Raw genomic sequence first — 25705 nt, 5'->3', positions numbered from 1 at the left:
TTCATAGGGACATACAAGCTAAAGAGGGATTCAAAGAAGAGGAATGGGAGCTTGCCAAACACCCTAGGGTCCCCAAAAACATTGAGAATTGGATGTCAGCTTTCTTGATATATGAGAGTGTATATTGCGAAAGAAATCAAGACAGGGTGGTTGCCATGTTCAAATACATGGATATAATTCGTAAGGCCCAAATGCACTTTGGTGGATATGTGTGGCTCAGTTACGACAAAGAATTTAGGGCCAGGGTCAGCATATTCCATGACAAACCTTGGGGTGACGTTGATGCGGAGATTTGGCTTCAGTGGATGTCCTCTACCCAACCACCAACAACGACACATACAGCAAGTGGTTTGCCAATTACATACCGGCCCTTTCAGCCTCGCCCAAATCGGGGAGGGTTGGTTTGGAAGAGCCACACTCAGCCAGAGGGCAAACATAAGCCACTGGGAAGGATGGATGTGCATAGGTCTTGGAGGAAGGTCACGCCTGAGGCATTCGTGGAGCCTTCACTGCCCCTTCTATAGAGGATGGGCTGGACAGCAATAAAACATTGGAGATCTGGGAGGCTGCTGTTAAGACTGCTCTCAACCACATTGCCCCCTTAAAAACAGTGAAGATAAAGGAGAAACTAGTACCAGCTCCATGGTACTCAGAAAAACTTAGAGGAGAAGGGACGTTGCAGGGTTCAGGAAAGAAAGTGGAGAAGAACCAAAAGCAAGGAGGGTAAGTGGGTCTATAATTTGGCACACAGAGCTTATCTAGGTCACTGCAAAACCGCCAGGAGAGGACATCTGAATGTACAGATTAGGGAGGCAAATAATACCTCACAGGAATTGTTTAAGATTTTGAAAGAATTTACCAATCAGATGGTGAGCAGTACAGCGGTCCCTCACTCGCAAGACCTATGCGATAAGATAGCCACCTGCTTCAGAGACAAGATAGATAACATCTACAATTCTCTGGGGGATAGTGAGACCGTGAGGGCTCCCAACCTGACGAGCAGGGTCCCTTCCCTACCTAAGCTGGTCTCTTTTTCCAGCTTCACTATGGAGCAAGTAAGGGTGGCTCTGGCAGCCACTAAATCCGGCTCAGAGGCAGATTGTGCCCCTTCCTTTGTGATGGCAGAACTGTCCTCTGTTCTAGCCCTCTCGCTCACGGCAGTCTATAACTTCTCTTTGGGTACGGCAAGCTTCCGTGATAAGTGGAAAAAGTCCTTGATTAGACCGCTTTTGAAAAAGACGTCAGCCAATCCATTAGAGATGAAAAACTATAGGCCGATCTTTCTTCTGCCATGTAGCGCGAAGGTATTTAGATATTTAGAACAGAATCAACTTCTTAATCCTGCTCAATCTGGTTTTCGAGCAGGACATAGCACAGAGGCAACCCTGATGGAAGTCACAGACAGCATTAGAATGTCCCTGGACAAAGGGATTCCCACCATGTTGGTGCTTTTAGATCGGTCGGCACCCTTCAACACCATCTCGCATTCCATCTTGCTTGGCAGACTGCAGGAGATCGGTGTTGAGGGCCAAGCACCGGCGTGGTTGGAAAGCTTTCTGGCAAATACATCCCAACGGGTTAAACTGTAGCCATTTATGTCAGATCCCACCCCACTGGATAAGGGAGTTCCCCAGGGCTCAATCCCTAGCCCCACTCTGTTCAACATTTATGTGGCCCCATTGTCTGCCATCATAAGATCTTGCGGGTTTGAGACTATCTCATATGCAGACGAGACTCCGGTGATCTTTCCATTTGATCCGGATCCATCGGTCACGAGAACCAAGTTTAAGATCTGTATGTTGAACATAGCAGCCTGGATGATAGATAATTTTCTCCAGCTTAACTCAAACAAGACGGAGATCCTCCTGTTTGGGAAGGCGGGGGAATTCTGGTCTCTGGATTGGTGGCCCTCTGAACTGTGGATTTCTCCCTCCCCCACTAATCAGGCTAGGAATTTGGGAATACTACTGAACTGTAAGCTATCTTCTGAGGATCACGTAAAAACATGGTCTAGCTCCTGCTTTGGAATCTTGAAAACGTTAAGGAAAGTCTTTCCTTGGATCCCTCTGGATGCAAGAAAGACCATCATCCAGGCATCGATTGTGAGCAGGTTGGACTACGGGAACGCTCTCTTGGTGGGCGTCAGGGAAGAACTTTTTTTCTAGGATCCAAATATTGCAGAACACCCCTGCAAGATTGGCTCTGAACAAGCCCAGACGCACCCCGTCCCATCCTCTGCTGTTATTATGCCTGCATTGGCTGCACGTGAGGAAGAGAGCAATTCTTTAAACTTCTAATTTTGGTGTTCAGTGCAAGGCAAGGCCTTGGCCCGGCTTACCGAAGAAAGAAGGTGAGAGCATATATCCCAGGGCGCCAGCTGTGATAGAGTAATCAAAATCTCTTAGTCCCCTGTAAAATAAACCAGGTCAGAATGGGAGGTCGTGCCTTTTCATATGTTGCCCCCTTCCATTGGAACTTCCGGAAGTATTGCGTGGCTGTTCGTCTTTGGGGCACTTTAAGAAGAGCCTAAAAACTTGGCTGTTCTAGGAGCTTTGGCTGTGCGGGGGGGGAGGGGGGGGGGGGTCGGTTCTCTTGCTGCAAGGCGCCGTGAGATCCCCTTGGGGATGATTAGTCGCCCTACAAATGTTGAATAAAAAAATAAAATAATAAATAAAGAGGACAGTTTGCAGTGTCAGGAGCATGTTGGAATTTTAACCGGGGTTTTTGTACCAGGCAGTTCTGTAGATTCAAGCATGAATGTTCACAATGTGGGGGGAAACATGCTATCACACAATGTTTCACCACTCAAAGGTTTTGGGAACAGGGGAGATTTCAAGGGAGAAGGGGTACAGCATTTCAGCCTATTCCAAAGGACTCATACCCCAATTAGGTTGTCTGTTTTGAATCCTGGCTGAGTGATCATCCAGAGGTTGAAGCTGCTTCTAAACGTTCTTGGTGATTCAGAGACGGCTTCAAGATTAGTTATCAGGGGCCAAGGTATAATCGATGGGCTAACAAGCCTAAATCTGCTAAAGAGTCACCACAGATTGTGCAAAATAGATTAGATGCGGAGTTACAAGCGGGAAGAATAGCGGGTCCATTTTGGCAGAGCCTTCTTGAAAACTTGATTGTATCACCTTTGGGTTTAGTACCCAAGAAAGTGGCAGGGGAATTTCGTTTGATTAACCATCTATCCGCGCCAGAGGGTCAGTCCATTAATGATTCCATTTCCCCTTTTGATACTAATGTATCCTATACCTCAGTGGATGACGTTTTGAAATTGATAAGGATGGTTTGGACTGGAGCTGAATTGGCAAAGAGCGATATTCAGTCAGCTTTTCGCTTATTACCAATACATCCATCGGATTTTGAGCTTCTGGGCATGTTTTTTTAATGGGGCCTTCTATGTAGACAAAATTCTTCCAATGGGTTGCTCGGTGTCTTGTGCTCTTTTTGAGATGTTTAGTACTTTTCTGCAATGGTGCTTTACTAAGAGGAGCGGCCATACGTATGTCTGTCATTATTTGGATGACTATGTTCATTGGAGCCGCCCATTCAGATCAGTGTAGAAGGGCACTGTGCAATTTTCAGGACATTGTTAAGGAATGGGTGTTCCTTTGGCCCCAGAAAAGACAGAAGGTCCCAGCACCAAGCCAGCCTTTCTGGGAATGGAAATTGATACACAGGATATGACGGACCTTCTCAGCCGACAAACAGTCTAAGAGATTCAGGTTCTTTTTGTTGAGTGTCATTGATAAAGAAAAGATTAAGCTCAGGAAGGTTCAAGATTTGTTGGGCTATTTAAATTTTGCCTGTAGGGTGGTCAGGGCAGGTAGGACTTTCGGCAGGCGTTTGGGGATGGCAATGTCCGGGGCTTACCTTCCCCACCACAGGATCAGAATTTCTAAGGCCTTCAGGGAAGATCTTTCTATTTGGCTACAGTTCCTTGAAGATTTTAATGGAGGTTCCTTATTCTTTGTTGAGGACAACATAATCTGGCAAATCCAACTCTTTTCGGATGAGTCAGGGGCTTGTGGCTTTGGTTTGTTCTGAGAGGGTCGCTGGTGTGCAGAAAGGTCGCCTCCTCATTGGCTTCAACAAGGGTGCAGTATTGCCTTCCTGGAATTATTCCCTCCGATTGTTGCTTTGCTGGTTGGGGGGGGGGGAGAATTTCAGGATAGATGTGTGCTTTTTCACGTTGACAATATGTATGTGGTAGATCTTAGTAATAAACAAAGAGCAAAAGATCTAAGGGTATTACGCCTTTTGTGGCTTTTTATGTTATAGAGTCTTAAGTTGAACATTGTTTTCAGAGCTAGGCACCAACAAATCTATAGCAGGTGCTTTATCTCGCTTCAATTGGCAGAAATTTCGCAGTTTACCACCAAGGGCGGACAGCTTCAAAACTCCGATTCCACAGAGCACTGGGTGCTGGGGGACTGAGGATCGTCGAGTTAGTTGAGAAATCTATAGCTCCCTCCACCAGACAAAGCTATCAACAGGCTTGGAAAGAATGTTTAAGTTATGGAAAATTTCAATGTTCTTGTGGAAACTTAGATGGTAACAAACGTTTCATTCTATAGTTTGTGTTATTTAATTAACAAGGACTTATCTCACACTACCAATGCGGGTAAATTAACTGGGATTTCCTTTTATGGCCAATTATGGTGGGGTCATGATCCGGTTGAGGAGGTTTTGTTAAGGGAAAAGTTGAAAGGTTGGAGCAGAGAGCGAGCCTATACATTGCGCTTACGTGAATCAGTGACTTGATTTATTGCAACAGTTGTTGTTGCAGTTATCATGTTGCCGTTATGATGAATGGGAGGTTTCTCATTTTAGGTTATGCATGATTTGGTTATTTTTGGGTGCTTTCAGGGTTTCTGAATTATTGGGCCTGCACGATCAGGCTGGCATTCAGAGCAGTGAGGTTCAGTTACAAGGAAGTAAGCTAAGGATTTGGTTGAGGATGTTGAAAACAAACCAGCTAGGCAAAGGCGTGTGGGTCCACTTAAACAGTAGTGGGTCATGGATTGTTGTCCTTTGATAGAGTGGGAGTCATTCACTAAGTCCCCTGGTTTCAAGCCTGGTATAATTTTGTGTCACTTCAAAGGAAATAAGATTTCTAGCACCCACTTATTAGTTGTGTTAAGGAAGTCCTTGGTTAGAATTGGCAAAGACCCTTTAATGTTTGGCACACACTCTTTTCGTATCGGGGCGGCTACTGAGGCTGCCAGGTTGGGTTGGGAGGATATAGGGAGGTTTGGGAGGTGGAAATCGTCCTGTTGTACTCGCTATGTCAGGAAATGAGATCTTGTTTTTTGTCTAATTTGTTTCCTTCCAAATATTTGTTTTTCTGTTCAGGTTGCGTGAAGGGTCCATTGTCAACAAAAATGCACACATGGGCAGCGAGCTTTGCTGAGCAGCAGATATATGGCTGATCACTCGGACTTCCAAGCAACGGGCATGAAGTACTTTGGAAGGGTAAAGGTGGTATGCAATGGGCGGGTTTGTTTCCCACTTTAGCTAACTGTCTTCTGCACGTGGTTTCCGGACACTTTTATTATACATTTAGGTGAGAACGATTTAGTGCCCTTGTCAGGTCTCTTATTAAGCAGATGAAGTTGGACCTTGCAGTTTTATAGAACAATTGGCCGGGCACATGTTTGATCTAGACAGAGTTCATATATAGGAAGCATTGGAGAAGAGCAAGGAATCACGCAGCTGTGGAAAAGGCCAGACGGAAGCTCAATCATGCGATGACATTTTTTTGCCAAGCTATGGGTATTAAAGTTTTATCACACGACAATATTACAGGTTCTGAAGGTCATCTATTCAGAGAGGATGGTGTTCATTTATCACAACTGGGTCAAGCTTATTATCTATTAGGAATGAAGGATTTTCTGGCTAATTTTTGGAACAAAAATTTATGGTGCAATAAAACTGTTTTATGATTTTTTTCTCTTTCAGCAGCCACTTGGGCGGGGCCATGAAAACTATGTGGTTTTTCTGGGTGGTGTTTTGTGGGGGGTTTGGATAGTCTGGAGCGGGCTTATCCATCCCTCGGGAGTGGGGAAAGGTCAGTAAGCAAAGGAGGGGAACGGAATTGATGGGGCTTTGCATTCGTGGGGTGTATTTCTGCAAGTTTTGTTGGACCTATCTGGGGTATTCTTATGCTAAAATGTTTTGTTGAAGTATAATGCAAAAAGGGGTGGGGATGATGGCAATGATTGTTTTTAAGTTTTGCATAAATGAAGATAAAGTTTTTACCCGTCTTAATAAAAGCGGCCTTTTCTGCTATGATAGCAGTGAGTGGATTGTGTTATTGCGCGCAGAGCAGGGTTGTTGGCGGCTACAAGGGCTGCGAGCCGGCGTCGCGCTTAATATCACTCCCCAAACACAGGGGTTGACAGGAGACGTAGTCCCTTGTGCAGCGCGACCTTTCCCGTCCCGATTTCGTAAAACTAATACCCTCTTTCTCTCTTCAACAAGTTCATTGTTAAATGCTTGGTTTCTTAATATTTCTGCTGTAGTCAATTAAAAGCACTATAATACTTGAGCGAGAGCCGCATTAAAAAAAATGAAATATCTTTTAAATCTCGTTAGGAAGGAATGCATGAATGAGTCAAGATATAGGAGTTAAGACTTGTTGACAACCAACATTAAGCCTCAGATAAATACCTTAGAAGTGGATAGATTCTTTAGATCAGTGGTTCCTAAACTGTTTAGAATGACAAACGTTCATGACCCACCTACCCTTAAATCGACACATGGGGTGATTTTTTTTTTTTATGCAACTAAAGCATTATGTGGTTGTACGTGGTCATTTGCAGACAGCACATTTTCCACTAATATGGCCACTAATTTTGCACATACATACAATTATAATCATAAAACTATACAACACACAAATGTGTGCAAATCGAGGTTCTGTGAATATTCATAATTTGTGCATCACCAAGTATCTTGATTTGTTTTGATCCTATTAAAACTTTTTTCCAGCACACTTCAGAATTACAAAAAAAGTGATTAATTTTTGCTTTTGGAACGGAGTTCATTTACATTTTGTTTGTGGCAAAAAAAGCGACAACCTAAATACTTTCCTTTCAGGCTCCCTGCACTCGTGCAAGTCTTTAACATTATTCACATTAAAAACTCCTCTCCCTTTGCAGTCAGCGAAAGAAAAGTAATCACAAATGCCAGGTTATATATTCAAACTCAAACTGTGGGCGGGGAAGGGTGGGGGGGTAGATCAATTTCCGAATTTTCATATGAATACATCAGCGAGTTAACGGCCTTAAATCACGTTTGAAACCGAAACCGTGTAGTGACTTGTGTCTGCATCCTGCCGACCGAGAGATATCTAGACACCATTTCGTAATTTCTTGATTACCTCAGGCAGGACAATCCGACTAACCTGGCTGTTCAATTATATTCGTTGTTTGTTTGCCTACTTCATCTGGGGGAGGAATTACATGAAATGTATTGCTGAGTAATAACCATCGTGTCACCTTGAGCTGTTGCGCCATGCACTATGCATTATACCGTTCTTCTGTTTATGCCAAGAAAAACAATGACAATTTAATACAAATAAATAAACACATTCGAAACACAAACAATTACAAATACAATCACCTACATACCTCATATTTCACCTTGTGGCCAGCCTTTGCCTTTTTTAAACGCTCCAGAGCATCTTTTCGTCCTTTTTTATCAGTCTTCTCACGACGGGAACGTGAGGCAGCACAACTGCCAGAGTCCGAAACAGCTTAGAGAGGAAAATAAAATAAACAGTGATGTTAAGAGACTCAGACTCAATTGTACAACTGACAGAGCAACTTTTTCTGGAAATCTCTGCACAAATTCAAGCCAGTCAAATTACCTAGGTAGCCATGAGAACTGGTGACCTAATCAGCACATGTACATGCTCACTGTAGTAACCTACATTAACACAAATAACTAATTGAACAGTAGTTGCAGCGACTCTGAAAGATGCAATTATAAAGGTGGCGGCTGGGTAGGTGGGACTGGGGACCCAAAAGTCTGGAGTGAGATGAAAACTTCATAGGTGAGGTCATAGGTTATGTAATCTGTGACAAAATACAAGGTAAGAAGCAGCGCACGTCAGATCTGTGTGAGGTAACCGACCGCACGTGGTCAATGTGGAAACTTTGTGCCTAACCTTCAACTTAATTTGCATACCTTTATTAGCATAGAACAAGTCGTTCGTAAAATTAGTGAATGTCAGGAGATTCATAACTAGGAAGAACCAAAAGGTACATTTGCAGGATATATGTATACATGCACATTAGGCGGACAAAGTTTGAAAAGGCACAAAAGTGCGTATGTGTTTCAGTGCGAGTGAAAACATCCAATAATGTGAGGAGGGTTGCTTCTTTAAGGTATTTGTCTATCAAAGAAAAAAATGTTGAAAACACGAATAGTTTAGGCCAGGTGAGATGGCCCACAGCTGTTCTCTAAGATACCACAGATGTGACTGCCTGGATACAGTTAGTTACATTATAACATTCCATTTAAACGTACGGTAACTAAACATTATCCGAACATCTATACTTCAATAGTGATATATATAACATCTTCACTTTTATAAAGGAAGAAAAGTAGTATTAAAAACATTTTAATATCAAAAAGTAAAAATCCTTTAAATTGATTGGTGTAGATCATACTCCTGTGCACACTTTATTGGAATAAGAAACTTGCCTCACTAAATGGCAGTGATCCAGATCACATTTCTGTGCACACTAATTTTGGTCGAGAAAGACTAGCCTCATTTGACAACAATACCTACCTAAAGCAATGAACTTCAAAATGGTCCTCTATTCTATCCTTTGTCTCTGGACAAAGAAACTAAATCAAACCAGTCATGAACAGTCTCACTTTCAAGTTAATGAACCTTGTTCACCATGAGTTGTACTTGCTCAACATAATTCTTATTCCACCATCCTTTATACTCCAACAGAAAAGCAGACTTGCATACCTTTAACACTTTGACTGGACTATGAAACTTAGATTCAATTTTCAAAACTTTCGTTTTTTGATTAATACCCCATCATCAGTCTTTGTCAACTTCTTTAACATTCCTGTTACAATATAAATGTCATTTACAACGTTGAATCCATTGTCTTCAGAATCTTAAATATTTCTTCCATAAAGTGCTGCAAAGCCATACTCTCCTTCATACTGATATGGATACCCACAGTGATAATCTTCAACAGGCATGCAGGAAAGCCACTTTGTCCTCACACTGTTACCACCAGGTACATACAGAGTATCAAAAATTGTTCTAAGACGTTAATCTCAAACTTGATTGAGCTTCGTTGGAACAACTGCCTCATTACATAGAACAGAGGTCTTCAAACTTTTGTCGTCTGAGCCCCCCCATCTAACCCTTTTCGAGCCCCCCCCCCGTCCCCCCCCCCCCCACCTCCCCCCCCACCTTCTGACAAAAATGTTCTGGAAGCTGGTACTCTGCATCATTGAAGGCCATTCTCTCCTGCAGAGCCCAGGTCATGTAAGGTAAATAAGATTAAATAAAATAAGTGTTTTTAGTAAACTAATGTTTCATAGTGCATGTGCTTAATATAAAGTTCAAACGAAAAGTCTCCAAGAAAGAACTTGGCACACAAATTACATTGGTACTTTATTTTTCACATAAAAACACAAAATGTAGGATAATTAGTAAAAACACTCCCAAAATACAGGTGAGTGTGCCTGTTTTTCTCCACAGAGACGGACAATGTGTGGATATATTCTTGCTTTTGCCATCCTCAGGTTGTGCTCCACTTCCAGTCTAGAGCAGTACCTGGAAACGGGAGTGATCCCAACATTTTGTGATCTATTTTCTTCAGTTTTATATAGAGCGAACATGACCCAAAGGTATTGGAGCGCTTTACAGGAGCATCTTTTACATTACACAGACACACATTCATTTTTTGTAAGCACAGGGAGATTAAGTGATTTGCCCAGAATCACTGGATGTTGAGAAAACACCAAGAATTGGTTCCCCAGCTCCGCGGTCATCGGCTCTGGCTGTTGCGCCACATCCGTGAGTACCCGCCTGATGACAAGAGGATATCCAAGAAGATTGGCTAAAAGAGCCCAGAAAAGAGTGGAGTGGTGTGGCTCACTGGTTAGAGGCGGCAGACCCGAGAGCAGAGGACGGCCCGGGACCAGGGTTCAATTACCGACGCGGCAGGGTCGTGGACCAGGGTCAGCGGACTTGATAATTCTCATCTCGGTGCCTACTCTAACCAGGTCTAACACTCGGCAACTCTGGGCATTAGCTTGCCTCATCTCCACAACGGCCCCCCACATACGCCGGGGATGCCTGGTTTCACCTTGGAGGACCCAGTAGGGACCATCTCACAGGGAAAGCCAGGACGGGTTCCCCAGCGATCTACTGCGCAGAGATACTCCTTCGGGAGTCGACTCTAGCGTATTACAAACCCACAATTAAAATAGCTTGGTTCAGCCCATGGGAGACTCTACTAACCCCCAGGGAGAGAAAAGATACATCATCACAGAGAATAATGTGCGTAACAACTTTCTCCACCAGAAGCGATGCTATTAAGAAAGTTATCAACAAACATTGGGACTTGGTGCGGACGAAATTGACTAACTTAATCCACCCATGCCCTCCTTCAAAAAGCGAGGTGTCAAAGATCATGTGGTTCACTCCCTTTTAGAAACTGCTACTGAACCGACAATTCATTCACTTTGGAACTCGCCACCGGTAAAGGGGCATTACAAGTGTGGATACTGCAATGCATGCCATACCACCATTTCTACCAAGAGTATTATCTACAAACACACGATTGCTCTCCACTCCTTCACCAATTGCAGCTCAATGAACATCTATGCGTTAATCTGCCCATGTGGATCGTTCTATGTGGGCCAGACACAACAGAAGAATAAGGCAAGAATTCTCCAACATCAGAGCAGGATCCGATGTTCTGCCCCAGGGGCTCTACTAGTAGTCCACTAATATAAAAAGCAGAACTGGGGCGAAGGGGGGTGGGGGAGGGGGGAGGGGGGGGCAACATCACCTCGATCTTGAATATCCAAGAATCCAAATGGATGGTGCGTCTGGACACCAGTGCCAACAGCCTGAACGAACAGGACCCAGCAATGCGCAATTGGCATGTCTCAACACTGAATAATGCCAACATGAGCTACAGGACACCACATTTCATTATGCCTATTCCCAGCAAACATACCATACTCCTACAATGTTATAAACCATGATAGCCTTGAGACTTTGTTCCTAACACATTACACTGAACAATTTATGGTCCTGATCTTCTGTTAATTTATGGACCCAAGCTGGTTTGATTAGCATCATGTTATGTCTTTTTGCTTAAGTGGTCTAAATGCACAACCCTCGAGGTACAATCCATATTACAAGACTGACTCCGCTACTGTATCAGTTTTAAATTCAACTTTATATTAATCTTTATATGTGATATATAGATATATATATATATATATATATATATATATATATATATATATATATATGTGATATATAGATATATATATAGATATATATATATATATATATATATATATATATATATATATACACACACACACCTCTAGGGGACATTGAATGCACAATATGTTTAAGATCACAACATTATGTACCTGACGATCTTGTGCACCAAAGGTTTTTATTTCATATGATGTGGTTTTGTTACACAAACTTTTTTGTCCTCGTTACTGGGGGGTCCATTGTTGGAATCCATTTCCTATCCTGGGGTGTGGACAGTACATCACAACATCTTTTGCCCATTTCAGCAGAGTCAAGTCTGTAAGGGCTCCGTCTGAGCCGCGGACCAATCTACTCCTCAGCGACGTTTTCTTATGCTAGGGGGGGGGGGGGGGGTGACCTGTGCCCAGGCCGCGGCAATATCTCGTTTGGCCACCACGACTGGGGTCCCAAGAAATCGGGCTTACTTAATTAGCCAAAAGCAGACTGCCCTTTAAAATATCTTCCGTGGGTAAGGACCTGCTGCTAAGATGGTTGTATATCAGTCAAGTACCATGGTATGATGGGGTAACATAACTCCTGTGGTTAAGGCACTTGCTGTAGAGATCTGTGTGCTATCTGATCACAGATTTGATTTATCAGATAACAGCAAAGAGGGCCAAGGTGCCTTCTGCAAATCGCAGCTTTTAGAAATGGGATCTCTGGTTGGCTAAGGCTTGCGCCAAAGCCAGGCAGAGACCACAACTCTAGTCAGGGCAAGGGAGTTACACGCCAAGATAAGCCCTGCTCACCCCATTGGTAGCTTGGCACGGGCAGTAAGGCTTATCGCGGAGGCAATGTATAAAGCATTTGTGCAACACACACACACACAGCAGCAACACACTAGGCCCACCACAAAAAGGAACTCCACACAAGGTTATATATAGAAATAGCCTTTGAATTACCATAAACACATTAGATCATAATCATACATATTACACTGTGCCAACTGGCACTGGGCAGTATTTACAGGGGGGGGGGTTATTTACACATGACAGGGCCACGTGGGCCACTGTCAGAATCAGCACTTAGTAGAAATAGTAGATGTAGAACATATAATAACTAAAGCACAAATTAATACTTGTAGAACACAACCAGTAACCACTGGTAAAAGGTAGGTACACACTATGCAATACTAACCACCTTGGGCATAGGTCGCGCAGTGAAACAAACTGACTAGCATAAACTATACTAGGCAACACAACCTCCTAGTCATAAAACACATTTAGAAGTATAGAACCGGCATAAAGGCATTGCACATTACGCATAAATCACATTAGGCATTAGGTAATCACTATCATGAACATACTATGCAATCACCCTGCACAAGAATCACAGTAGGTACTGACCCAGGAAAACTGGCCTTCCATGGGGCTCAAACGCCCGTTGTCCCAAAAGTCAGGGCTGGCTGCGCACGCAGCCAAAAGCAACAAGGCAAAAAGGACCCACCTAAATGTGGCAGCAACAACAGCAGCCTTTAACATGAAAGTCACAGATTTGTAATTTATGTAGAAAGCGCAGAGACCCACTGCTTTTTATTAGAGATATTTGTGTTATCAGCATATTTCAAGTTAAAGTCTCTATAATAGCTTAAAGAGCAATGGCCCATAATCAAACGGCAGCATGTAAACTGCAAATTACAAGTTTAGACCTTTCCTGTTCTTTTCTACATCTCTCATAATATATTACTATTTTGGCGGTAGTAGACGCTTATTAGTAAGGTAATAAATGATTACTGTAATTACGCATAGAAGGATACAGCTGCCTTCAGTGCATGCATATCACTTGCATACGGAGATGGAACTCAAAAAACCTATCTGCAAATCACAGTTAAGCACTTGTGAAGTAACCAGCTAAATTTCCTCCTCCGTGGCACTGGTATTGAGGTGTTTGGCCCCAGCCAGCTCCCAGCGAGGATTAGATTCGAACGAGTACTGATGGCCAATTAAGTGAGGCATTTGAATCGCACCCTGCTGGAACTGAACCTAAGATCTCCTTGGGTCCCTACAAGCTGCTTCTCTCCGTGCAATACACACAATGTGTGGACACCATTGAATGTGTCCTAGTGTGAGCAGGTTGTACCGGGACCCAGTCCACGTATTTCAGTGGCTGGCACATCTTATGGAAACAGGCTCACAAAAACTAGCTGATTCCGGAATCCACCTGGATTCCCCTTTATTGCACTGGTGAAAATAGGAATGCCTTGGATAACCTTCCTGGTACGGTTTCCTGCTATGAATGTTTCCTCCCTGGAAAACGTGTATTTCCTCATTCTCTTTATTGGGGGTGCTGCGGAAATCCAGGCAGGCACAGCCTAGGCGTGCTGGAGATAAGACTCCAGACACTGCCCAGCCGAGCCCCCAGCAGCTCGAGCTTCAGGGGCAGCTCGAGACAGGCGACAGGGGGTAAAGCACTTTCAGCCTTACGTGGAGTTTCGCGCTGTAGGCAACAATGGGAGAGAAGTGGTGGGGTGGAGTGCGCCCCTCCCCTGAGGGGATGCTGCCCCCCCCCCCCCCCCCCCCAGTGGGGCCCGCCCCACAGTTTGAAGACCTATGACATAGAATGGAAGGCATAGGATCTGTGCACAGATAAAACCTAGTTCCCCTGTTGGAAATGGCCCTTTTCTGCAGGGTCACCCCAAAGCTCTTAGCCTTCCTTCTCCCATTTTTTGCCGAATTCATTTTTATTGGCTTTAGGACTCCACCAATGGTTAACGGTGCTAAAGTGACCAAAGTGCTTCTGCTCTCTTCCTAAACGTTGTTAATATTGGCTTATTCATAATTGGCATATTGAGTTTACTTTTAAGTCCCTAATAAAGTGCACTTCATGTGCCCAGGGTCTGTAAATTAAATGCTACTAGTGGGCTTGCAGCACTGATTATGCCACACACTTAAGTAGGCCTTTAAACAGGTCTCAGGCCTGCCGTTGCAGAGCCTGTGTGTGGTTTAAGCCACCATGTCAACCTGGTAAGTTAGACCCGTTCCCCAAGGAGAGCTAAGAATTTTAGCTCAGCCAATATTCTCTCTCACTCAATTAGACAAGGGGTGATGTGAGGGTCTAGAGTGCATGATGTAGACCCATATTCCAGAATGTAGGGATACCTCACACAGGCTACCGGCAGGACTACAACTGTAGCCCCAGCCGATGGTCGTCCAGCGTCATCATCGGTATCCTGCTCCTTCGGCAGGCTGGCGGTGCAATGCCCGTCGGGCAGCGATGGGAGCTGCACTTTGGTGGAGATCTTCTATTCTGGGCCAGCGGGTGTGTGTGTGTGAGGGGCCTAAGGGAGTGCAATCGTGAGCATGGTGGTGTAGTTAAAAAAAGTCAGTAAAGTCCTGTTGGTAATTATTTTAATAGTCAGGCTTACTGCTTTGATTAAAAGTTACAGGGGTATTAAGGGGTGGTAAGCAATGAGACCAACCCTTACTCAACCCTTATAGTGAAAAAACGGTCGACATGTTTCACGCCCTAACAGCTCCAGGTGCATTTATGTTTTGATCTGCCCCTGTGAATTGTTATACATCGGGATGACCATGCGCCCCGTCAAGCAAAGGATCATGGAGCATAACAGCAACATTCGATGTCGTAAAACACACACTAAACTCTATGACCATTGCAAGGATAAGAACCACCCTCCAGAAAGCATCCGATGGACTGTTATTGAGTCACTACCACACCTCAACCAACAAGCACTCTTCAAACATGAACAGAGATGGATACACCGATTGCAGTGCGAAACGTTGGGATTAAATGATGGGGTGCCCTGGACTACACTCGCCAGATAGTCATGATTCTGGACACGTTGTCCACTTTCACATGCCTGTGTATGCCTTATTAAGACACCTTAGTCCATTCCAAGATGGCGCCCGCCTTACTGTGCCCGGCCTGCGCTGTCCTTAAGCAAACCCCTCTTCTCTGTTTACCTTTGCGTGCCGTCACCTAGCAACTCGACGGACACACCCTCGCAGTGCGCGCGCCTTTCCCTTATCTAACCCGGAGATTGCCTGACTACCGTGCCGGCTGTCCAGATATCTGGTTTCCAGTGGGAGGGGTAGGTGCAGAGAAGCCTGCCTGCAGCGACTTTTGAGGTAATGTGTTGGGCCGTAACACCGCTCGCGAACTGCCATTACACGCAGTCTTCCTCAAACTCTAATCGCGGTAGCCCGGTTGGCTTCACTTTCCCCTTAATCTCCCGCGGGCTGCTCTCCTCTTCTTTCCCCTCAGGACCTCCTCACTCGCTGCTGGCCCCACCTGGACAGCTCGTGAGGCTTCCATGAGGAAACAGTAAGGGTAAGTGCACCGCCGCTTTGTATAACTATTCCACCCACGCTACAAGGCTGTAAAGGGCGTTTGCTTTTGGTTCCCCGCCTCCCTCGCTATCGGAGTCGGATACACACGCACCCCCTACGCGCGCTGGTTTATACGACCATCTCACCAGCGTACGAAGTTACATTTCTACAGAATGTCAAACTACGATTTTTGGTTTGTTCTGTGTGGCGCTTTTACTGTCTATGGCTTAAAATTTGAGACCACTACTTTTGCAAACTGTTGTCACACGTCGCCTGATTACCCTGAGGTGTATGATTGACACCGATCTTGCCACGTGATGACCTAATCCACCATGTATGCTGCGGAGCCGAGATAACGGCATGTTTTAGGCATGCAAGTTATAGCGAACCAGAACGGCAGCATAACACAGTGCGAGTCGCTCACACGCACTTAATTGATTGAAATCTGACTCTCTCTCTCTCACAATAGCACCTGATGCTGTCACTTCTTAGACAGGGTCACCCACTGGGCACGCATGTTCTGACACTGTGAACATAGGCACGAATAAGATGCATCTAAAGTCAGATTAATGGTGCCAACATCTGTGTCTGTTTTGTTGTCTCTTTTCATTCTCTTTCAGTTCCCAGGAAGTCCCCTGCGTGGAACCATTTCTGTACGACACTTTCACAGGTCGTATACTGGTGTCCTCCTAACTTAGAGGATCCGAGCAATTTATGAGCACCGAGGTCCTGATGAATCGCCCTTAGGGCGTGAAACATGTCGACCGTTTTTTCACTATAAGGGTTGAGTAAGGGTTGGTCTCATTGCTTACCACCCCTTAATACCCCTGTAACTTTTAATCAAAGCAGTAAGCCTGACTATTAAAATAATTACCAACAGGACTTTACTGACTTTTTTTAACTACACCACCATGCTCACGATTGCACTCCCTTAGGCCCCTCACACACACACACACCCGCTGGCCCAGAATAGAAGATCTCCACCAAAGTGCAGCTCCCATCGCTGCCCGACGGGCATTGCACCGCCAGCCTGCCGAAGGAGCAGGATACCGATGATGACGCTGGACGACCATCGGCTGGGGCTACAGTTGTAGTCCTGCCGGTAGCCTGTGTGAGGTATGCCTACATTCTGGAATATGGGTCTACATCATGCACTCTAGACCCTCACATCACCCCTTGTCTAATTGAGTGAGAGAGAATATTGGCTGAGCTAAAATTCTTAGCTCTCCTTGGGGAACTCTGTACACCGATTGTTGCTTACTGCGTTCCAGGACAAGTACATTGGACCCCACTAAAAATCGTCCTCCCTTCTTCCCCCTTTTTGATATCAAGTTAGACCCGTTACCAGATCCAAACCTTCCTTTGCAATACATACAAGTCACCACTAGGGTATGCCCTGGGGAGCCCCAAAGGCAGGACGCAGTATATTTAAAAAGTTGGACATGTAGCTTTAAGTTTTACCTTTCATGGTAGTGAAAAACTCAAACGTATTTTTCACTACTAGATAACATAGAGATTACCTCATTATATTTTATGTGAAAAGATTGACTTTTCAAGTTTGGTGTCTCTGAACTCAAACTTTAAAATCCAAACTTATTGTGAAGTCCGATTTTAAACTGCATTTCTGAAAAAGGTCAAATTTAGAACCCTGGCATTTTCTTATATTATACACTTGGCACCTGCTGCCTTCTCTAATCACTTGCCTCCGGTGGGCGACAGCTGGGCTTTGTGTATTAACCCTAGAAAGCCATACACAATGGGAGCCTAGGAATGACTTGATGGGCCACCCAGGGAGGGAGGAGCTGGACCAGCCTCACATATGAATAGCCGGAGTAATTTCACAGAACAAAAGGCTGCATACGCCCTGTGGGCCCAGGGCAAGGAATCTTTGTATTTCGAAGGTGTCTGAAATTAGGACCTGCTTTCAAGGTTACCCCTACTTTTTGCTGGGGTCAGTATGTTTTTTGACTAATCCGACTGGGCTCCTGCTAATCAAGACCACAGTCACAGTGCTTCCTCCCCAAATTTGACATGGTAAGTACTTCTGTACAATTGGCTACTGGTGTACCCCTATAAGTCCCTGGTATATGGTACTGAGGTACCCAGGGCATAGTTACACCAGGGTCTCTCCTGGGCTGCGGTATGCATTATGCCACCCTTGATACCATTCAGACTGATTGCAGGCCTGCCATTGCAGCCTGTTTATGTTGTTGCTACCACAACTTACGACAGATATAGGTTCTCTTATATCTGAGGTCACTACACTTAAAACCTACAAGCCCCCCCCCTACAGCAGGCCTTTCAATCCTGAAGGCAGGGTGCTGGGTTAGAAAATTGTGGGTGCCCCTGCATGAGCAGGACACCCCTACAAACCGTGGAGTCAATTCTCCAGGCTTTGTTAGTGCGGTCAGCCAGTTGTATACATATAGTGGCCATCCGTCATTACAAGATGGTTAACTACATAGTGGCTGTGCAGAACCTGGGCATGCTTGGTATCAAACATGTTGGAATCATGCCTCAACAGTTACCGGTGTTGGAGGTGTGATTCCAAGCGGGGGGTCTCCTCTAGGAAACCCCTAGTTCTCCCGGTAACAACCTTCCATGGTCTGCCAGAAAGCTAGTGCTGCTGCGGACCCCATAACAGATTCTGCCCTCCTGCTGAGGAGCTGAAGCAGCGAAAGGTAGATGGAGTTTGTGTCTCGGGAAGGTGTTAACACCTCCCAGACAGGACTTGGTGTACTGGGCTGAAGTGGGGGAACTTCCAGCACCATCAGACTGCTTTGAAGGGCACATTTGGTGCCCTCATTACATACTCCAGTTGGAAGCAGTTCTGGGAGCAAATTGCTCCCGCTCTGGCACAAAACTGGACAAACGACATGAGTATCCTCCTCTCTTTCCAGCCCCTCCTGACGTCCCAATGACTTTGAAAGGCTCAGCATCACAGGTTGTAGTTCTGAGACTCCCTCAAAGCTTGACCGGTCTTCTCTGCAATTTGAGGCCAGTATCCCTAGGCGGAACTACTGGGACCGAACCCCTGTGTACTGCGTAGGCTTGCCGTTGCCAAGGTTTGTTAACTGTCCTCAAGAGATCATCAGGCTACAAGAAACTCCAGCCTTCAGCATCTCTTCCTGCCAAGATCATCCTCTGCACCATGGGCCTTCATCTTTGGTGAGCTGCTCGAGGTTACTCTTAAAACACCTGTGCCCTTGGCTTGTGGGTCCTCTCGGGGGTTCTCTTTTGCTTCAGTGGGCTCCCCTGCTTGCTTAGGGCCTGCTCCGACTCTCCTGCACTTGGAGAGTCCCTTGGACCTTGCTGGTCCCAACGTTGCTACTTCATAGTTTTCCACATCTGTTGCTGCTGCCAAGGTATGTCGGTGCTCCCGCCAGACCAACACCACCTACCCCCCCCCCCCCCTCCACACCCTGGTTATCGACTTCCGACATAATTGCTCACGCATTGCTCCTGGTCTTCCACAGCATCTCCTGGTCTTCCACAGCATCACCTGGTCCTCACTGCTGCTGCAACAAGATCATTCATAACCCCTGCTTCTTCCGTAATCGGTGGTCATTGCTCTTCGTGCCTCCTGGTCACCTCAGAGTGGGCTCCCCTGCTTGCTTGGGGCCTGCTCTGACTCTCCTGCATGTGGTGAGCACCTTGGACCACGCTGGTCCCAACGTTGCCCACAGCTGGTGCTCCCGCAGGACACTGAGCTCCTGGTTCTGAACTTCAGACGTAGGAAAGCTTGTGCTTGGCTCTTGGTCTTCCTCCCGTCACACGGTCCTCAAAGCTGCAGAGGCAAGGTCACAGTCAACTCCTTTGAACCACCAGTCATCGTTGTGCATTGCTCTTCCCTACCGCCTGGTCACCTCCGAGTGGCATAGACACTGTCCCCTCTGCTTACAGGTTCTCCTCTTCAAGAATCCATCCTCTGATTCCACCGGACTCTTGCACAGTCTTCGCCAGCAGCATCTTTACTAAAGTCCTCCATTGTAGTCTACGGCAGTTTCCCACATCACTTCGCACCTATGCACCAGGGTTCCCTGGTGTAGGTATCCACAGGTGGGCCGCGACTCCAACCTTCCATCTTCCAAGGGTTTTTTTTCAGGGTCCACTGGGAAGTGTCCTTCAAACTGCAACAGAGATTTTCCAGTTGAATTCTATTGAGAAGGCAGCTGCGTTTCCACTCTGCACACAGCCTCTGTGGGGTTCTTGGGTACTTACCTTGGGTGGGAACTTGTGTCCCCAGCTCCTCTGAGTCTCCTGGACCAAGTCCCAACTTTGGTCGCAGCTCACATTTCATGTTTTTAGTATATGGTTTGGTCTCCTCCCTGGAGACCACTGTATATTGTGCTTACTTACCTTTGTGCAATTAAAGTATTGTTGTGTATTGGCGCTAGGTGGCACACGAGCGGAAAAGCCGCCATGGAGTGAGGCACTGGCACCAATATCCGCTAATTATTTGACTCGTTGTCCGCTCTGGTAGACGTCAAAGTGCGAGGTGACAAGAAATAACCCTGGTGGTTTCCGCGGTGCTGTAATCTGGACCGATGGTGAAGATCGGAGTGGCAGAGAGGTGAGAACAGAGTGTGGAGCTGGAACACGATAGCGGGAGTGAGGGCTACTAGAGGTCCCGGTCCCCAGCATGACTGCTCGGGAGGCCGGAGAAAACACCGTCCAGACAGTTGGAGTGGCGGACGTTGGAGGGGAGACTGACAACCCCCGCTGAGCGGTGATCCGGGAGCGTGGTGAGTTGGGCGGGAGAACCCGGCACTGCATGAGTGTCGTGCCGACATTGGGGACTGCGTGAAGGAGAGGGGCAGCTCGTAGGGATCTGTGGCAGCAATTTTGGACAGAGGTACACAGGCCAGAACTCTGCCGAGAAACCAGACCCTGGGCACAGCGCAACACAACGGGTACCAGGGCATGGAATAAGTGCTGGTGATCCCCCGCTAGTGAGTGAGCCACGATTCCCCACTTGCCGACTGTCACAGCTAACTGCCCGGGGACAGAGAAAAAGAGCAGGTGGCACAAGTAGGTGCACGGCGGGAGGTGTCGCCACACCAACGGCCGTTGAAGTTGATTGGGACGCGACAGTGCACTGGGGCCCCTGCCAAGAACTTGCAGAAGGCGAGTGAGCAGGGTGGGAGGCCCTGCGGCTGGCACTGCCGTGATTTGGAACGCGGAGGGGGAGAGTGACTGGCCTGGAGGGCTCATGGAGAGAGGCAAGGGAGGTAGCACCAGACTTTGAACTCCAGGAGAGCGGACATTGTGCCTTGCCCTGCCCGGTGTAATGCAGAGCAGACCATACAGTGCGGAGACGGATTAATTTATTTATTTAAAAGGTTTTATATAGCGCTACTGGACCCAAGAGTATCAGAGCACTTTACAAGGTAGGTAAACATATCAAGACATAATTAACATTGTGCAGTTTAGTCACACAGGGTAAGGCATTACAGTCAAAGGAGAGAAGGAGGCAAAAGTAACCGATAGATCAATATAGGAGACGAGGAATGTTGAAAATTAAGAGAGAGATGGGAAGGTAGAGAGGGGTGGGTAGAGGAGAGTACAAAAAGAATGGACAGAGTCAGATTCAGTGACGTTAGGTACCCCAATATTTGTTGAGAAGATGTACCTTGAGGCTTTTTTTGAAGAGAGGGTAGGAGGGGTTGCAGCGAAGATCTTTGGGGAGAGAGTTCCAAATCGTAGGGGCATTACAAGAGAATGCACGTGATTGGGTCTTTTTACATTTGAGTCTAGGGGGGATTAGGACAAGGGAGTTAGTACTCCAGGACCTGGAGCACCCTGCTTTCTGTAGTTTGTCAGAAAGGTAAGAGGGGTGTTTTGGTGAAGGGCTTTGTGAGTGATACAAGCAATCTTGTAGGTGGAGCTTCCTTCTATTGGGAGTCAATTGAGGTTTTTGTGTACAGGAGCGATGTGGTCAAATCGCTTACAGTCAGAGATAAGCCTGGCAGCCAAGTTGAGAATGGATTTAATTGGTGCAAGGTGGACTTTAGGGGTGCCAACAAGTGTGGCGTTGCCATAGTCAATTCTGGAAAGGACAAGAGATTGAACAACGATTTTGAAGTCATCAGCTGGAATACAAGGTTTTTTTAAGGTGGTGATGGGTGAAGAGTGAAGAGAGCACCTGTCGCTGCATTTTTAATGTGGGGAATGAGATTTAGATTCTGGTTGATGCTAATGCCTAGGGATTTGACAGAGTTAGAGGTGGAGAGGGAGCAATTAAGTGCTTTGAGATCATTGATCCAGAGTTGGATAGGTAGAGAATTGTTTTTGGGAGAGAAAAGGATGATTTCAGTTTTTTTAGGATTCAGTTTGAGATGATTAAGATGGAACCAAGCTTGGACTTTATTCAGGGTATCGTCGAGGTGAAGGAGGTCATTGTGGGACTTGATCTTGTAATATAGTTGGGTATCGTTAGTATAGAGGTGGTAACTGATTTTAGCTTGTTTGAGAATGAGGGTGAGTGGTTCCATGAATAGATTGAATAGGGTTGGGGATAGGATAGAACCTTGTAAGACACCAAGTAAGAAAGGTTGAGGTTTAGAGAGGCAGTGACTGAGCTTAATTTGCTGGGATCTATTTTGAAGAAACAAGGTGAACCATTCGAGTACATTGCCTTCAATACCAAAGCGATCTTTGAGAGTATTAAGAAGAAGGGTGGGATGGTGGACAGTATCAAAGGCAGCAGAGAGGTCAAGGAGGATTAGTAGTGAGGATTCACCTTTGTCCAGAGAGCGATGAATGTCATCTGTAATATTGAGCATAGCAGTTTCGGTGCTGGATCCTTTTCTAAAAGGAGATTGAAAAGCGTCAAGGAGATTGAAGGAGCCGATATGGTCATCTAATTGGGACAGGACACATTTTTTAAGGGCTTTTGAGAGGAAGGGAAGGTTTGAGATAGGGTGCAGATTGTTTAGGTCATTAGGGTCAGCGGTGGTGTTTTTGAGAATGGGGAGATTTGACCTAGTTGAAGGGAGGCAGGAACACAGCCAGTGGCAAAAGAGGAGTTGATGATATTGGTCCATATGGGGGCAATGATGTGTTTAAGTTCCTGAACCAAATGGGCAGGAAGAGGATCTTTGGTATGAGAGAATGGTTCGAGTTTAGAAATGATGGTGATGACAGTTTCAGATACTGGACAAAATTCACTCCAGGAAGCATTGTTTTTAGCATGGGGGTCCTTAATAGTGGAGTCAGGCTGGGGGAGAGCAGGGAGGGGTTGAGAGGGCTCATGACACAGGGGAGAAGAGGACAAAAGTGCAGTAGGAATGTTCGGGAGGGGGTGTTGGCTGAGGGGAGATTGGAATGGGAGGGGGGGGAAGAGAAGGATAGTTCAATTGTGTTGACTTTACTCGAAAAGAAGCTGGCGCTTTCTTCGCATCTTTCTACCGTGGCTAATATTTTGGGAGGGCCGGAGGAAGTTTGTTTTATGCACAATGTTAAAGAGTTCTCTGGGACGGTTTCTAGCCTGGTCAAGTTGCGAACGGAGGAAGGAGGCTTTTTCATTGAAGATGTGCTTCTTTTATTTGGCTCTGGCCTTTCTAAGGAGAACCAAATTATCAGGTGGTAGGATGATTCCTCCAAGCACGTTCTGACTGCCGGAGGGCCCGTCTTTCATTATTAACCCCTTCACTGCGGCGGCAATTCCGCCGAAGTGCTAGGGGGTGGGGGGGCGCGCGGCTCACCTGCGCTTGTGACGGAACCGCTCCGTCACGCGCCTCTGGTGAGCTGTGCTAGTGACGGAACGGTTCAGTCACGGACGCGCCCGCTCAATAGATCGCGCCGCGCAGGCGCGGCGAGCGGGCCATGACCGAACCGTTCCATCACTAGCTCACCCGAGGCGCGTGACGGAACGGTTCCGTCATAAGCGCCGAGCGGGTTAAGTTCGGAATTGAACCAGGATTTGGGAGGGATTTTTTTTTGTTTGAGTTTGGTGGGGCAATTTGGTCGAGGGCTTCAAGGATAGAATTATTGAACGGTTCAGTTAGGTCATTGGTGCTGTGAGAGAGGGGGGAGAAGTAAGCGAGTTTTGATTGAGGATTCCAATTCGCCAGGGGGAATAAGGTGAAGATTACGAGTAGGTTTCATAGGTAAACTGCAGATAGGGGTAGGGCGAGTAGTGGAGCTATTCAAGGTGAAAATGATAAAGGTGGTGATCCGACCAGTCTACGGGAAGGATCTTTGAGAGAGAGGCCAGATCCTTGCTAGTCATAATAGCGTCAAGGGTGGCACCTTTGGAGTGAGTCGGGGATTTGCAGATTTGAGTCAGGTCAGTAATGCCCATGGTGCCTTTGAATAGGATGACAGCAGGGTCTTCGTTTTTATTCCAGTGGATGTTATAATCACCAAGACAGATTCTTGGAGTGAGAGAGCAATGCTTGAATAATAAGATCGGACATCTCCTCAGTAAAGGAGATAGAATTGCCAGTGGGGTGGTAAATAGTATGTAAACGAATGAAAGGGGAGCCAGGAATAGCAAGATCAGCGCAAAGGTATTCAAAGGTGGAAGGGTCTTGGAGATGGACTAGCGAGAGATAAAGTTAATCTTTAAAGATTAGGGCAAGGACCCCTGCTATTTGATCAATTCGATCATTCTTAATGATGGAATATCCTGGAAGAATGAGCAAGTCGAGGATAGGAGTGGAGTAGGGGTTGAGCCAAGTTTCAGTTAGGAATGCTATGTCGATGTTTTCACTGAGAATGGTTTCCGCAATCTCTTGTGTGGCAGAGGGCGGATCGGCAGTTAATCAACATGCAACAGAGGGGTGAGGAGTCAGGGAATTGGGTGGAGGGGCAAGGGAGGCTAGATGTTAAGTTGTGGAGGGGGTCTAGGTGACGCCGGGTAAAGGGGGAATCTGCTCATTCCCAAGAGAACTGGGATAGTAGACTGAGGGTAAGGGGGACTAGTGGACTAGTGGACTAGGATGGTGGGGGAGAGACAGTGGAGTTCGTAGTCAAGTTAACTCCCAAGGACACTGGGCAAGAAGCATGTTGTGGAGGGAAGATCGTAGTTGCAGTGCAAGGGGGGAGGATATTGGTAAATTCAGCGGGTTTGGATGGGGTCAGGTAGTTCAGAGGGAGGGGTGGGCTAGGTGGAACGTTGGCGTTGGTAACCACGCTAGGCGGGTTGTTTGTGGGGGAAGGGAGAGGAGTGTTGATGTGCGACGATATGCAGTTTTATGAAGGGACCGATGTGTGCGAGTGATCCGAAGAGCGGGCATTAGCAAGGAGTGAGACATCAGTTCTGAGGGAGGAGAGTTCTAAAACAAGCGACGAAAGGAGTTCAACATTAAGGAGTGATTGTGTAAGAAGTGAGGAGTGAAGTGGATCTGTAGTTTTTAGGAAGTTTTAGGAGTTATAGTTATCCAGGAGAGGGAGATTGTGGGGAGGAAGGGGGGGGAGATAACCGGGGGGGGGGGGGTGCGGGGAATTATAATGTGGGGGAGGTTTCTTATTGGGGAAAAGGGGGACAAAGGAGGTAGGGATGGTTAAGGCATTGGGTTTAGGAAGACAGTTTGGTGCATGGGGAGGAGAGACAATATGGGTTGGTGTATCTGGTATATTGGGGGTTGCAAGAGAGAACAAGGGATTGTGAGAAGGAGATATCGGAGGAGGGGACGTGGGGGCTGCTGGGGGGCGGTTAAATGTGGAGGGAGTGGATAAAGTGCATCAGAGGGTGGAGTGGAACGGGAGCCAGAAGGAGAGAGGTGAATAGAAGAAAGTGCATTACGGGGATGAAGGGATATAAGAGGGTAAGTGAGTTGTAAAAGGTGGAGGATGGGGGGGGTTTGTTCAGGGGAGATCATAAGGAGAAGAGCGTACAACAGAGCTTAAAGACTTCGGGGTTAAA

General features: G+C 46.3%; 1 protein-coding gene across 1 annotated transcript in view; it reads right to left on the bottom strand.

The window, feature by feature from the left end:
- Positions 1-25705, bottom strand: part of POLA1 (DNA polymerase alpha 1, catalytic subunit) — a 2033948-nt gene that overhangs the window by 1972404 nt on the left and 35839 nt on the right. The window contains exon 2 of the mRNA XM_086934515.1: positions 7641-7765. Within this exon, the coding sequence (XP_086790641.1) occupies positions 7641-7765 (125 nt within the window). The remainder of the gene's footprint in view (positions 1-7640; positions 7766-25705) is intronic.

The sequence above is a fragment of the Lissotriton vulgaris genome, chromosome 8 (assembly GCF_964263255.1).
Source record: "Lissotriton vulgaris chromosome 8, aLisVul1.2, whole genome shotgun sequence".
In the NCBI taxonomy this organism is placed as follows: Eukaryota; Metazoa; Chordata; class Amphibia; order Caudata; family Salamandridae; genus Lissotriton; species Lissotriton vulgaris.
The sequence above is the reverse complement of the archived record's forward strand: the minus strand, read 5'-3'. Positions and strand labels throughout refer to the sequence as shown.